This window comes from Nycticebus coucang, chromosome 19 (genome assembly GCF_027406575.1).
Source record: "Nycticebus coucang isolate mNycCou1 chromosome 19, mNycCou1.pri, whole genome shotgun sequence".
Lineage (NCBI taxonomy): Eukaryota > Metazoa > Chordata > Mammalia > Primates > Lorisidae > Nycticebus > Nycticebus coucang.
Genome location: NC_069798.1, coordinates 58,281,097 through 58,295,930, shown reverse-complemented (window position 1 = coordinate 58,295,930; position 14,834 = coordinate 58,281,097). Strand labels below are relative to the sequence as shown.

Genomic DNA, 14,834 nt, shown 5'->3' with positions numbered 1-14,834 from the left:
CAGGGAAAACCCTTGAAGAAATTGGTCTGGGCGAGTATTTTATGAAGAGGACCCCCCAGGCAATTGAAGCAGCTTCAAAAAAACACTACTGGGACCTGATCAAACTAAAAAGCTTCTGCACAGCCAAGAACACAGTAAGTAAAGCAAGCAGACAGCCATCAGAATGGGAGAAGATATTTGCAGGTTATGTCTCCGACAAAGGTTTAATAACCAGAATCCACAGAGAACTCAAATGTATAAGCAAGAAAAGAACAAGTGATCCCATCGCAGGCTGGGCAAGGGACTTGAAGAGAAACTTCTCTGAAGAAGACAGGCACACGGCCTACAGATATATGAAAAAATGCTCATCATCTTTAATCATCAGAGAAATGCAAATCAAAACTACTTTGAGATATCATCTAACTCCAGTAAGATTAGCTCATATCACAAAATCCCAAGACCAGAGATGTTGGTGTGGATGTGGAGAAAAGGGAACACTTCTACACTGCTGATGGGAATGCAAATTAATACGTTCCTTTTGGAAAGATGTTTGGAGAACACTTAGAGATCTAAAAATAGATCTGCCATTCAATCCTATAATTCCTCTACTAAGCATATACCCAGAAGACAAAAAATCACATCATAACAAAGATATTTGTACCAGAATGTTTATTGCAGCCCAATTCATAATTGCTAAGTCATGGAAAAAGCCCAAGTGCCCATTGATCCACGAATGGATTAATAAATTGTGGTATATGTGCACCATGGAATATTATGCAGCCTTAAAGAAAGATGGAGACTTTACCTCTTTCATGTTTACATGGATGGAGCTGGAACATATTCTTCTTAGTAAAGTATCTCAAGAATGGAAGAAAAAGTATCCAATGTACTCAGCCCTACTGTGAAACTAATTTATGGCTTTCACATGAAGGCTATAACACAGTCATAACCTAAGAATAGGGGGAAGGGGGAGATGAAGGGGAGGGAGAGGGGAGGGGGGCAGAGGGAGGGTGATTGGAGAGATTGGTGGGATTACACCTGCGGTGCATCTTACAAGGGTATATGTGAGACTTAGTAAATGTAGAATGCAAATGTCTTAACACAATAACTAAGAAAATGCCAGGAAGGCTATGCTAACCAGTGTGATGCAAATGTGTCAAATGGTCTATAAAACCAGTGTATGGTGCCCCATGATCGCATTAATGTACACAGCTATGATTTAATTAAAAAAAAAAAGTGCAAGTCTCAAGGGAAATGGATGGATTTGATGGAATCTGAAGTAAACACCTTAGAGAAAGTTAGCAGACAGGAGATGGGTTGGAAGAAGATGTTTTGCAAAATAGGACAAAGCATTAAAATCTAAAATATCTAATGAACTTTTGAAAGTCAATAACAAAAAGTTTAAGAACAAGCAAAAATAAAATAAATTCACAGAAATAAAATTGGAATGGCTAATAAATATATGAGGAGACTGCTGAATTTATTAGTAATCAGAGAAATGCAAATGATGTTAAAAATGAGATACTACTACCTTACAACAATCAGCCTGGCAAGAAAAAGTTGTATAATATCCAGTGCTAACAAGGATGTGGAGAAATGGAATTCTTCATGGCACTACAGACAGGCAGGAATCACCCTCTCTTGTTAATTTTGGAGATCCGTTGGGCATGCTTTAATGAGAGCATGTATGTGGCTCTTTTTGTGTGACCCAGCAACACTGTTCCTGGGTGACATCCCAGAGAATCTCTTTGACAGATGCGCAAAGTGACACATGTCAGTGTGTTTGCAGCGGCATTATTTCCCCATGTAAACAGTTGGAACAATCTGTCCCTTAGTGCAGCGGTCCCAACCTTTTTGGCACTAGAGATTTGTTTTACAAAGACAGTTTTCCATGGACTGGGGATGGTTGAGATATAAGTCTGCAAGCAACTGATTCATTATGGTCTCTGTGGAGTCTATCTCTCTGCTAAAGATAATCTATATTTGTAGCCACTCCCCAGTGCTAGCATCACTCAGCTCCTCCTCAGATCATTAGGCATTAAATTCTCACAAGGAGCACACGTGCAGTTGACAGCAGAGTTTGTGCTCCTATGAGAATCTAATGCCATTGCTGTTCTGACAAGAAGCAGTGCTCCGGTGGGGATGGGGAGTGGCTGCAAATACAGGTGAAGCTTTGCTCACTCACCAGCCCCTCACCTCCTCCTGTGCAGCGTGGTTCCTAGCAGGCCATGGGCTGCTAATGGTCTCAGCCTGGGGTTTGGGGACGGCAGCGTTAGGGAGAAGTAAATGAGTAAAATGTGGTGCGTGTGCAGGGTGGAAAGCTAGGCAGCAGCCAGAGCAGCAGATAAGACCTGCTTGTATCAACATTGCTAGATCTCAAAAACATGTTGAACGAAAAAAGAAAAGTAAACAGAACCAGACATATAGCACAATACCCACTGCATAAACTAAAGTCTACTTTATACAGAGGGTGCAAAAACCATGTATACGCATTATAAGAAAAAACTGTATTAAAATATTAATATTCAAAATATACCGATAGCAAAAGATGAACAGAAGTCACGTTCGAGCACCTCTTGTAATTTTAGAAAGCAGACATTAGAATGTTACAATATTAATAAAGTTTTTTCCTTTCTTAAAACATGTATGCCTTTTCTTGGCACCTTTTGTATATGTGAAGGTACGGAAGATGAGTTGGAAGTGCATTAAAATGTGGTATTCAGCTCAGAGCCTGTAGTTCAGGGGCTAGGGCGCCGGCCACATACACTGAGGTTGGCAGGTTTGAACCCAGCCCTGGCCAGCTAAACAACAATGACAGCTGCAACAAAAAATAGCCAGGCATTGTGGCAGGCACCTGTGGTCCCAGCTACTTGGGAGCCTGAGGCAAGAGAATCACTTAAGCCCAAGAGTTGGAGGTTGCTGTGAGCTGGGACATCACAGCACTCTACCCAGGGTGACAAAGTGAGACTCTGTCTCAAAAAAAAAAGTGAGTATTCATGGAAAGAGAATAAGATTTGGGATGGATAATTAAGGGACTATAACAAAATGAAACTAAATCAGAAAATTAGTTTTATGACTGTACCTACTGCTTTCTGACTGCATGAGTTTTGTGGATAAAGCTGTGATTTGGAAAACCAAGTAGAAAAAATGTAAGGAAAAAGGAAGCGCCTCTTTTATGTAAAGAAAGTATAAAATACAGAATGAACTCTAACTTTGACGATGCTTATTAACCTGTAACTCTAAATGGCTGCCTAATGGGAAACAAAACAAGACAAAAGGCAATTTTCTCTTCTTAAGGGAATAATCCACATGGGGAAAAACCCTAGGCTTGCTGCTTCACTCATGTAACAAAAGGCACCTGCTTTGGCATCACATCAAACGTTTACTTTCCTGGTTTCTACCTTGTATTCTGCTCTACAGCTTTGCTGCTTTGTAACAACCACTTCTTTTAATACAAAATCAATATCTAGGCTGGGCCGCATACTTTACACCGCTCTTGGGTATAATTTATTTCATCTAGTTTCCAAAGGTGAAACCAAAACTGTTTTATATTCTTATCTGAAAAAAAGCCATTCCCAAAAGGATCAAGGTGTTGTCCCTTGGGTTAAGGACTTTTTTTTTTCCTGGCCTCAGTTTTATTACTTTGGTTGCCAGGGGGTAAGATTTTCATAGCCATTTGGGTCTGTGAACATGCAGAGTAACTGTGATGAGGTTATAGCCGTTTGGGGGCGGGGGGAGGGGTAGGACAGGGGGCGTGCTTGGCACAGGACAGGGAGAATCCAAGCACCTCCTGTAGATAGCTGATTGGAAGATCAGCCGAAATTGCTGACTGATTAGCTAAAAAGAGTCAACCTCTGGCCTCAGAGTTGGTGGCCTGGGTCAGTGACTGGTAAGACTACTCAAGAACAGTATAGTGAAAAGAGATGCTCTGATTTAGGGGAGGTAGTTGTCAATTTCCAACAAAGGGAACTATTTAAATGAAGAAGGAAAATCCCTAAAACAAGAACACACAACTAACCTCAAAGTTTATCAGTTTTAGCCACAACGATTCACCACATAGCCCAGCTTGATTTTCCAGAAGGTGAGACAATTCCATGAAGGATAGATACTGATTTTAAAAATTAGAAATAACTCAACTGGGATTTTTTTTTTTATTTCAGTTTGCTTGCTTTTTACTTTAGTTAATTCGCAAGGTCCAATCACCATAATGTATAAATGTTATGTGGGTAAAGTTAGGTGTCAGGTTATATATTAATGAAGGCCCAGGGAAATCTCACACCATGACTGGGAAGAGAAGTGTGCCCCTCAGTTGGTTGGAGTAGGATCATAGGGAATTTTTCTCCCTGTTTTTAATTTCTAATATTGTTGTCATTAAATTGATCAATAAATAACATTTTCTAAATGTTATCATTCCTTAGGGAAAAACAGACAGACAAATACGGTAATCTTTCCCCTCCATCATGCTTTGGAGAAGCTTGACTGGTTCCCTAGAAGACTATAACCAAGCCACTTTTTTTCCTGGTCATTGTAAGGTTTAACTACATGCAAAGAAGGACAAGAAAAATAATCAGAGCCACAATAGATGGGTAGATGGAAACAGAATCCTAGGGTTGGAAGGAATCTTGGAAAAGTTTTTGTCTATGCGCTTGACTCTTGGGCCACACCTAAACTCTTAAAGCTCTCAGGAATTTGCCGTGCTGAAGACCTTCAAGAACAATGCCTAATCTGTCTTAGAAACTCATTCTAGTGTCTAAGAATACTTACTGTCAGGAAATTCAGCTTTGTGAGTAAATACGGGCTCCACTCACACCCATTTCCTCTGGCTCTGATCTTGGGTGGACAAGGACCACAGCTGGGTACATTCAAGCACGCCCAGAGGACATACGTGAAGGTTGTCACCAAAATAGCCCCTTTCCATCCCTGCGCCAGCTTTCTCTGCTCTGAGTTAAATGATGCCAGCCCCTTTACTCTCTCCTCCTTAGTTCTTTCTCTGAACTTAGATCTCCCTACACCTGATCTTTAAGCAGTAGTCCAGTAGCGATCACCCCTGGCTTTAGGGTATCCAGCTGTATCAGCTGGCCAGGATGTGGGACAGACTTTCAGTGCTCAACCTAGGAAAGTCCCAGGCAAATCAGAACAAGTCGGCCTAGCTGGCTCTCTCTAGGGAAAAAATGCCACCCCTGGAGGAATGATCCTCCAGTGCTAAAAGGGAACACCTCAATTGATGCCATGTCGCTGATGCAGAAACAGGATCAAACTTGAAGGCTGCTCTGGTTTGAATGTCTCCCCCAAAACTCATGTTGACATTTAAGTGTCACTCTAATAGTATTAAGAGACGGGGCCTTTAAAGAGGCAATTAGCTCATGAGGGCTCTGCCCTCACGAATGGATTAATACTGTTATCAACAAGGTGGTTAGTTACCTTGACAGTGGGTTCCTAATTAAAAAGCTGAGTCTGGCCTAATTTTCTCTCTTTCTCATGTGCCTACTTGGCCTTCTGCCATGTTATGACAAGAAGCCTCTCACCAGATGCTGGTGCCATGCCCCTGGACTTCCCATCCTCCAAAACTGTCTCTGGCATTCTGTCACAGCAGCAGAAAACAGACCAAGACAAGGGCCATGTTTATTGTCCTGTCTCAGCACAGACCTCCATCAGAAGGACACAGACTATGTCTGCTCCACTGCTGCCACCTGGGTAAGTGGACACATGTGGAGATGTGGCACCTTTGGTTTGACAAAAAAATCAAGTTCAAAACCTGGAACAGATGTTAAGGGTGTGAGGGGGAGGAGAAATGGGGCATTTAAGGGGAAATGTCACAACCCTAACAGGCCAGAGGAAAAGCATGAGAGAGAATAATGTTAGAAACATTCTCAAAGAGGGAGAAATGGGCTAATGAACAAAAACTGAGAAGGAAGCATATGAGTAACATGAAGAAAAGCCTGTGGTGGCGAGAGAAGCAGAAGATACACCTGCCGAGTCCACACCCCAGCAGTGCCAGGCAGAATCAGGAGTGGGCTCCCTGCTCACCTCTTTTTCCTGGACTCCTGGATTTCATGGACTAACTGAAAGTTGCAAAGAACACGAAACTTAAAGTATCTTCTGTGATCATTATTTCCAAAAGCAAAGGACATTGTGCACTCTCAGAGGGACAGAGGAAAGGGCATTGCTTCCCAAGAAAGAAAACTTGTTGGCAGCTGAAGGCCCCTGTGCAGTGCAGTTCACAACATTGCCCTTATTTCTCCCATTTTGCCAAGGAATGCTGAAAACTTTGTCATGGACTGATGTCAGGTCTCCCCAGAGGGTGTGAGAGGCACCATGTCAGTGAGTCGAAGAGTACAGCCATGAATTTTTTGTAGGAAAATGGTAAAAGGCTCACATCCATCAAGCACTGGCCATGTGCACCCTTGCCCCCGTTCTTAGTCACTGTCACCTCAGTAACCCAGTCCTAGTTGTCCTCCTATTTCAAATAAGGAAACTGAGACCCAGAGATGTTAAGAAACTTGCCCATGGTCAAGTGGTAGAGGAAGGTTTGAATCCAAATCACTTGACTTCAGGGCCACAATGCTGCACATTATAAACTTGCTTCTTCACAGAAGGAGTCTTCTGGATTTTCTGGATAGCTTGGAAAAGTTTTCACAAGCTCTACATCCATTTTCGTTAAGACTCCCCCTGAAAAAATACAAGCATCTGCCTAGAACTATCTTTTCTAAAGCAGAAATATTTAAGAGATTTAAACCTGGAGATCACTGTGTCTTTTCTGACCTGGTCCCCAGCTGGGCAGGCTTCTGGGTCTGCCACCTCCGTCCTGGCTGCCTGTCAACCCCTCACTTTATACCTAGGGTGGAGGCCTGTTCTTGTAAGCTGCTATTCATATCTGTATTTGTTCAGAGGCTTCCTTCCTGGCTTCTTTTTTTACTTTAAGATCTTCCTTTTTCAGCTGCTTTTGCCTTGATGTTGAATTCCATCTCTACCTCAAAATCAAAACCACAGAAAGATATGATAGAAGAAACTTCTTTCTTTTATTTTTCTTTATGGGAAACTTGGTCCTGATAGGATGAATTCTGATGCCTCTTACATCATTCACAGAGCATTAAGTGTCTGGTAAATAAGAAACTAGACTTTCTTCCTATTCAAACCAAGGTCTTTTCAGTGTATTAATATCTTCTCTCTACATCACTTGCTAATTCTGTTTTATTAGCAGACTATTAATGAGGAGAGCTCCCATTATGGCTCTTTTATAAGCTTGAGGGACACAGAGTCTATATTAATTTAATACACTGTTACATAAATATGAACATCAGAATCACTGCTGGAAGGGACTTTAAAATGATCCCCCAGCATCATTCCAGACAGATGAGAAGTCGTTTTTTTTTTTTTTTTTTTTTGAGACTGAGCCTCAAGCTGTCACCCCTGGCAGAGTGCTATGGCATCACAGCTCACAGCAACCTCCAACTCCTGGGCTCAAGCGATTCTCCTGCCTCTGCCTCCCAAGTAGCTGGGTCTACAGGCACTTGCCACAACGCCCGGCTATTTTTTTGGTTGCAGCTGTCGTTGTTTGGCGGCCCAGGCTGGATTCGAACCCGCCGGCTCAGGTGTATGTGGCTGGCGCCTTAGTTGCTTGAGCCACAGGCGCTGAGCCGAGAAGTCATTTTTTTTTTTTTCTCTAGAGAAGAATCTTCCACAATCAACTATTTAGCTCATCCCAATGTTTAATAATCCTTATTTACAAGAAATTTTCTTCCTTAAATGAAAATCTTTATTGGTATAGTTTATACCCATTTTTTAAGGAGTGCCCATGGCAGAGCTGAAAACACCATTCTCCATAATAGGTTTTCTGTTTTTTGTTTTTTTAACAGAGTCTCACTTTGTCACACTCTACCTGACATCATAGCTCACAGCAACTTCAAACTCTTGGGCTCAAGCAATACTCTTATCTCAGCCTCCCAAGTAGCTGGGACTGCAGGCAACTGCCACAACACTCAGCTATTTTTATCTTTTTTTTTTTTATAGAGACAGAGTCTCACTTTATCACCCTTGGTAGAGTGCCGTGGCATCACACTGCTCACAGTAACCTCCAACTCCTGGGCTTAGGTGATTCTCTTGCCTCAGCCTCAGCTGGGACTACAGGTGCCAGCCACAATGCCCAGCTACACCCAGCTATTTTTAGAGACAGAGTGTAGCTCTTGCTCAGGCTAAAATTCTTTAATCTTTTCTCATTTTCCAACCCGTAGAAGCTAACCTCTTTCCATCCTTCCTTGTAGAGGCCTAGAATTTGGAAAGAACATTAAATACATCTGGTTTGCTTTTCACAAGATGGCGCCGAAAGCGAAGAAGGAAGCTCCTGCCCCTCCCAAAGCGGAAGCCAAAGCAAAGGCATTGAAGGCCAAAAAGGCAGTGCTAAAAGGCATCCACAGCCACAAAAAAAAGAAGATCCATACATCACCCACCTTCCGGCCGCCAAACACTCTGAGACTCCGGAGGCAGCCCAAATATCCTCGGAAGAGCACCCTCAGGAGAAACAAGCTTGACCACTATGCCATCATCAAGTTCCCCCTGACCACTGAGTCTGCCGTGAAGAAGATAGAGGACAACAACCCACTTGTGTTCATTGTGGATGTCAAAGCCAATAAGCACCAGATCAAACAGGCTGTGAAGAAGCTTTATGACATTGATGTGGCCAAGGTCAACACCCTGATCAGGCCTGATGGAGAGAAGAAGGCGTATGTTCGACTGGCTCCTGATTATGATGCTTTGGATGTTGCCAACAAAATTGGGATCATCTAAACCAAGTCCAGCTGGCCAATTCTAAATATATAACTTTTCATCATAAAAGATAAATAAATAAATAAATACATCTGGTTTGGTAGTTCTCAGCTCTGACACTTCAGAATCACCTGAGAACCAACGCGATGCCAGGATCCGACACCAGAAGTGCCAAAGCAGAATCTCAGTGAATAGGACCCCCGGCCTATATTTTTAAAAGTCCCACCTGATTCTGATATTGATGTTGTTCAGACAGGCGTCTGGAAATCCTTGGCTCAGTCTGGTTTGTTCCTGGATTTCCTTACAACATGCAAATGGAATGCCTCCATCAAGGTGCACTTCCTGCGTCCAAGAATACCCCACCCAGGGCCACTGCCCTCCAAACAGAAAAAAGGGATTCCTTTTACTAAGTCAAAATTTGCTTCCTTGAGGTTTCTATCGATTATGCTGGAGGTCTTTCCTCTAGGACCAGAGTATTTCTATTCTCTTTTTTAACTTTCTGACTCCATAATATGCAAATCACATTCCCAGGCCAATAAAAAATAAATAGTCCCTTTCTCCAGTAATTGGTCACATATGTGGTGAAACTACATATCCAATTGTTCAAAACCTCTGGTTTAGCCATCAGTATATTAATGAACAAAGAGTTGTCAAAAGATCTAGTTCAGTGTTCTAGAACTACAGTGTGAATCAGAATTACCGAAAGGGATTGTTAAAACCCAGATGGCTGGGCCCCACCCCCAGAGTATCTGTTTCAGGTCTGGGATGGAACCTGAGAATCTGGTTTTCTAATTAGTACCCAGGTGAGGCTGCTGGTGGTCTGCAGGCCACACCTTGAGAGCCTCTGGACTAATTAGTGCATGCTTAGGACAGCATTTATTACCTGCGGAATGAGGAGCTTACTGCATCAGAATCAGCTGCGGAAGCTTTAAAAAATACAAACTTTTATAGGGCTTAAGCATCTGGAATTGCAACAAGCCTTCAGGTAAATTGTCTTACTAAAGTTCGAGAACCCTTTGATTATGGTTTTGATACTTTCAAGAGCTTGGAGCAGGCTAGTGGTTCTCAAAGTGGGGTACATGAATCAGCAACATCAGCATCGCCTATGAACTTGTTTAGAGGTGCAAATGACAATCTGTGTCTTAACACGCCCTCAGAATGCTTCTGATGCACTCTTGCCTCCGGGAACCAGGAGCACAGGCTAAGCTGGAAAAACTGCCAATCCCTCACTTTTCCTCTGCTTCTGCCTCTTCTTAGTTTTGTTTTCCACTAGAGGCATATTAAGTTATTCCTTGGCATTGCCTAAATTTTAAGGAGTTGACATGCCAGATGGGAAGATGGCCTGGAGGCAGTGCCTGTGGCTCAAAGAAGTAGAGTTCCAGCCTCATATGCCGGATGTGGCAGGTTCAAGCCCAGCCCCTGCAAAAAAAAAGAAAAGGGAAGATGGCCTGGGAAAGGGTTCTAAGTCTGAAGAAATCTTACCTGCTATGTTTAAAACCTGTTTTTTTATTGTGGTAAAATATAAATAAAACTGACCATTTAAGCCATTTTAAGTGTACAGTTACCTGGAGCTAAGTACATTCACTTTATTGTGCAACTGTCCCCACTATCCATCAGCTTCCCAAACTGTACCCATGAAACAACTCCCCCTGCTGCTGGCTGTGCTAAGTGGCTCACACTGTCAGGCGACTCATCTCCAGATACCTTTGCATCTTGCAAATCTCAAACTCTATACTCATTAGACAGCCCCCCTTTGCCTGTCCTGCCCTGAACTTAGAAAGTACCATTCTATTTCCTGGCTCTATGAAATCGACTACTTTTAATACCTCAGAAGCAGAATCATTGAGTATTTGTCCTTTTCTTTCATTTAGCATAATATCTTTAAAGGTTCATCCATGTGATAGCAAATGTCAGAATTCCCTTTAATGTTAAATTTTATTTACTTTAGATTTTCCTTCTTTTTATCACTTTATCTGCTGTGTGACTTGTATTTAACTCACACTAGTTTTGAATGGGGGAGGGGGGCCTTGTGAAGTCTCTTGCACATTGACTGCCATACTAGGGAAAATTTTTTTTTTCCCATTTTTCCCTCTTGTTTTATTAGGGCAAGAGATATGTGAGTTATATATGCTTCACAAGGCCTCAGACTCAAAACTAGTGTGAGTTAAATGCAAGTCACATGGCAGTTAATGTGCTTGACCTAGTAAAACACTGTGGCTCCAACCAATTTTTTTTTCTAGTGTGCCAGTCAGTGCATTAAAGGCTGAATATTGTATGTGTACACTACACTTTCTTTAGCCATTCATCCGACTGTGGACACTGAGGATGGCTCCATCTTTTGACTGTCACGAATGATGCTACTATGAACATGAGCATACAAGTATCAGTTCCAGGCTTCTAGTAACTTTTGCAGCTGAGTCCACTGTCGTTCTTTCAATATAGTGCCATCTCTTTCCTGAGCCAAATATGGGGAAGATAGGAAATTGATGAGTAAGTAATCTGGCAGAGATTAGAATTACATTGCTAACTCAGATTTGAGTACTGGGTTCTAGTTATCAATAAAAGTTTTGCTATCACTTCCTGCTGAAACCCCTCTCTCACAGAATGTTCCAGAAGAACAGAAGCACATCTGTCTCACTGGGTACTAGTTCCAAGCCCCTAGAACACTGGTTGGCTAAGAGAGGAGCTTAGTCTATATTCTGAATGACTGAACCACAACTGAGGACCAGAATCCCCTAGTGGAGACTGCTGGGTCAAGGACTGTCTCCCAGCTCACCCCGTGTCCAGAACCATCTCCACTCTCAGCCCTTATTACTTACCGTCACTGGCAGTCCACGGGGTCCCAAAGCCAGTTCTCCCAACTTGGAGCCCAACTTGCTGTCTGGAGGCCCAGCCTTTCCTGGTCATTCCAGACCCCTTTCCTGGTGACCCTGATACCTTGCTTTTCCTGGTTGCAAGGCCAGCAGGGGCTCTGCTGTGTAGACAACTTCCAGGTGGAAACTCTTTGGATGTCTGCCTCCATCCTCTATCCTCCAATACTAGTGGCATTCCTGCCTTGGCTTTGGCCTCTGGGAGGCATGGCTCAGAGTTAGCACTGGCTGAATCCCAGCCTGCTCCATTCTGTTCGGTGTCAGGTCTGGAGCTCACATCAGGAGGAGAGTTGGGAGGAGGACAAAACACATACCGTTTGATCTGCAGCTCTGTGGCCTCTGGGCAAGCTTGCTGAGCAGCAGAAGAAAGGTGGGAAATGTAACCTCTTCTAGACTTAGAAGGCTCTGGCTTGGGACCTGGGGTAAGCCAGGAGATGTGGAAGATGTTTTATATTGCCCTAGATTCACACCAGCTGTCCTGGGAACCCACAAGTGGGATTGATAAGGGATGTTTACCTTCAGAACCTTTGTCATTTACCTTGAATGCGTAGTTTACTTTCTGGGGTGGTGAATTAAAATCGAAAGGAAAATGAAAGGTAATTCCTGCCAGGGCGGCGCCTGTGGCTCAAAGGAGTAGGGCGCTGCCCCCATACACCAGAGGTGGTGGGTTCAAAGCCAGACCTGGCCAAAAAAACTGCAAGAAAAAAAAAAAAAGATAATTCCTGCCAAATGAAACTTACCATTATATAAATAATTACATATCCCCTTCACTCCCACCCAATTCATCTAGATGTTTTGGTTGTGTAGCAAAAGCTTGATTTTGAGCTTTAGGTGAGGATGGCTGTGATTGCCCTGCATGCTGAAGACTGGGCCAGATGCACAAGCCTGGCCCCTGGGTAGTTATACTAGGTGGAGGAATCGGAAGAACATGTTAAGTTCTGGGGTATAAAGTCAGCAGAATGTGAAGAGTTTAGAATCATACCACTTGCCAGGATTCTCCCTCTGATAGCCTAGAGCAGTGGTTCTCAACCTTCCTAATGCCACGATGTATTTTCATTGTTACAAAGGGGTCGCACAGGTTGAGATTCGCTACCCTAGAGGATTTGCTGCACGGACATGCTGGACTAGTACGTAACTTCTGAGAGAGTGTTTATTATTTTCATTTTATCATATTGATTAAAAACTATGCATTCCTAGCACTTTCCTAGTATTGAAAGCTCTTTATATGACTGACACCTCTTGCTAATATTTCATGCTGACTTTAATTTGCATACTAAGTGAAATCAGTGAAACTTGTGAGTTTCAAATACCACTTTTCAGGTGTGAGCAGGACAGTGAAGTGTTCAGAAGAATATTTTTGGAACCCATTTTCACATTGGGCGTGCACATCGTGCGTACACACACGTGCGCGTGCACACACAAAGCTTTGAAGAGAGAAGAGAGATGATGCTATTTTAGTATTTCTGATTTCAAAGAAGAGCAACTCTGTAAGTGACAAGCGACAAGTAGAACCAACTTGGTAATTAAAGGATGGTGTGTCAGCAGCAGGAAAGGGATGGTATAGGTTTAGAACAATGGCTAAGACATAGTCTTTACTCTTGCTAAGCTTGCATTCTAGTGGAGTGTATAACATGGATATATCAAAACAGTGGTGACCAGAGTTTCCAAATCCAAATTTGGGACACGTGGTCTAAAAGAATGGATGCACTTCATGGGGACAACTGGACAACCTGTTTGAAATATGAGTGGATTTAGGACATGTTGTTGCCATACTCAGAACAGAAAACAGAAGACAGAGTAAGAACAGTGCTTAGGAGGCATGTGCAGTTGCTACACAGCTTCCGGGAAGGAAGGGGTCACATGTTACCCTGTCCTCAATACTCCCAAGATACACAAAGTTCAGTGCTTACTTACTGGCTGTCTCCCTTCACCAGGTACTGAGTCAATAGTCACCGTGACACGCTGCAGTCCAGCTATGCACTTCCCTTTTGACCAGTTACATGCATTTATGAGCCAGCTGTCTGGGCATAGTCTTGAAGAAAGTTGGGTGCTCTGCAACACTGAATACTGGGATCACTTGTCTCCTTGAAACGTTCCCCTCCCTGGGTTTGTGCCTGACTCTCCAGCATTTGGGAGAACTTTGTATAGTGCCCTGTGGAAGGCTGGAACTCCTGCATCCCCTGGTCTTATGGCCATCTTCATCCCATAACAGAGGGGCTGCTCTCCTGGAAGACCACCCAGCACCCCAACCCATCACTGCTATGTCCCAGGAGGGTGGCAGCAGTGCAGTGGACTGTGACTCCAGAAGGACCCCACAACAGGAAGCCTGCAGCAGCAGCCAGACCCAGCCAAACACTTCCTTACCTGTCTTTCTGCCAAGATGGCAGGACTGAGAAGTGGCCTCCCTTTGGGCCTCTGTGCACCTGAGGTGCAGCCAGGCCATTCTGCAGGAAGTGAGGGAGTGTCCCCTTCAATCACCTAGCTTCTGTCAGCTCAGTGTCATGTGGATGGAGATACTTCCCACTTGTCTTCCTAGCAAGCCTCCCCTTCCATGGGGGGCTGCGGGGACCACCTGGGGCCAAGGAGGCAGGCACCAGATCCTTAGACTGAAAAGGAGAGAGCAGCCAACCTGAGCCAGGCCTGGCCTCCCCAGCAGCACCCTGGGTTGTGGTTCTGTCCTCCGTTCAGAGGCCAGTCATAAGCTGCCCTGGTTTCAGGTGCTAATCTGGGTTTGAACCCCCATCCCTGGTAGCGGTGGGCAGGGAGCCAGGGAGGGCCTGGCTATCTTCCCTAAGGCCTGCAGCCACCAGTAGCAGAGAGGCCTGCCAGCACATGACAATTCCCCTGTCACAGACCCCACAAGGGAGCCCATGCCCGCTTCTGGGCCCAGCTCTACGTGACAGTTTATCTCTGTTTGCAGTGAAGGAGAGACTTGTCCCTGGGGTTCCCGTCTGGATCCCTTAACCTGCAGGAATGGTGCTGGTCAGATTTTCGTATCAAGTCCTGGTCTCCATGGGCTTTAGAGTTGGACTTTCTGGGGGTGGTGACAAGAAATGCCACCAAGAGATTGAGATCTGGAGGGAGAAGTGTAGGAGAGGGGATGTGTGCAGGCATGTGTGGGGACCAGGACACAGCCTGACCTGACCCGATAGCTGCAGTAGGAATGTCAACCGGGGATCACACCTGAGCCTCATGCCTGCCTGACTAGCTGCCTGGGAAGCC

At 44.0% G+C, this 14,834-nt stretch overlaps 2 protein-coding genes across 2 annotated transcripts in view; one reads left to right on the top strand and one right to left on the bottom strand.

Moving 5' to 3' along the window:
- The window catches only part of TNFRSF11A (TNF receptor superfamily member 11a), a 374,190-nt gene that overhangs the window by 94,974 nt on the left and 264,382 nt on the right, over window positions 1-14,834 (bottom strand). The gene's annotated exons all lie outside the window — the stretch shown is intronic.
- LOC128572129 (60S ribosomal protein L23a-like) lies at window positions 8,293-8,811 on the top strand. The gene has a single exon (XM_053572069.1). It carries the CDS (start codon window positions 8,293-8,295, stop codon window positions 8,761-8,763), a length of 471 nt encoding a protein of 156 aa, XP_053428044.1. The 3' UTR covers window positions 8,764-8,811.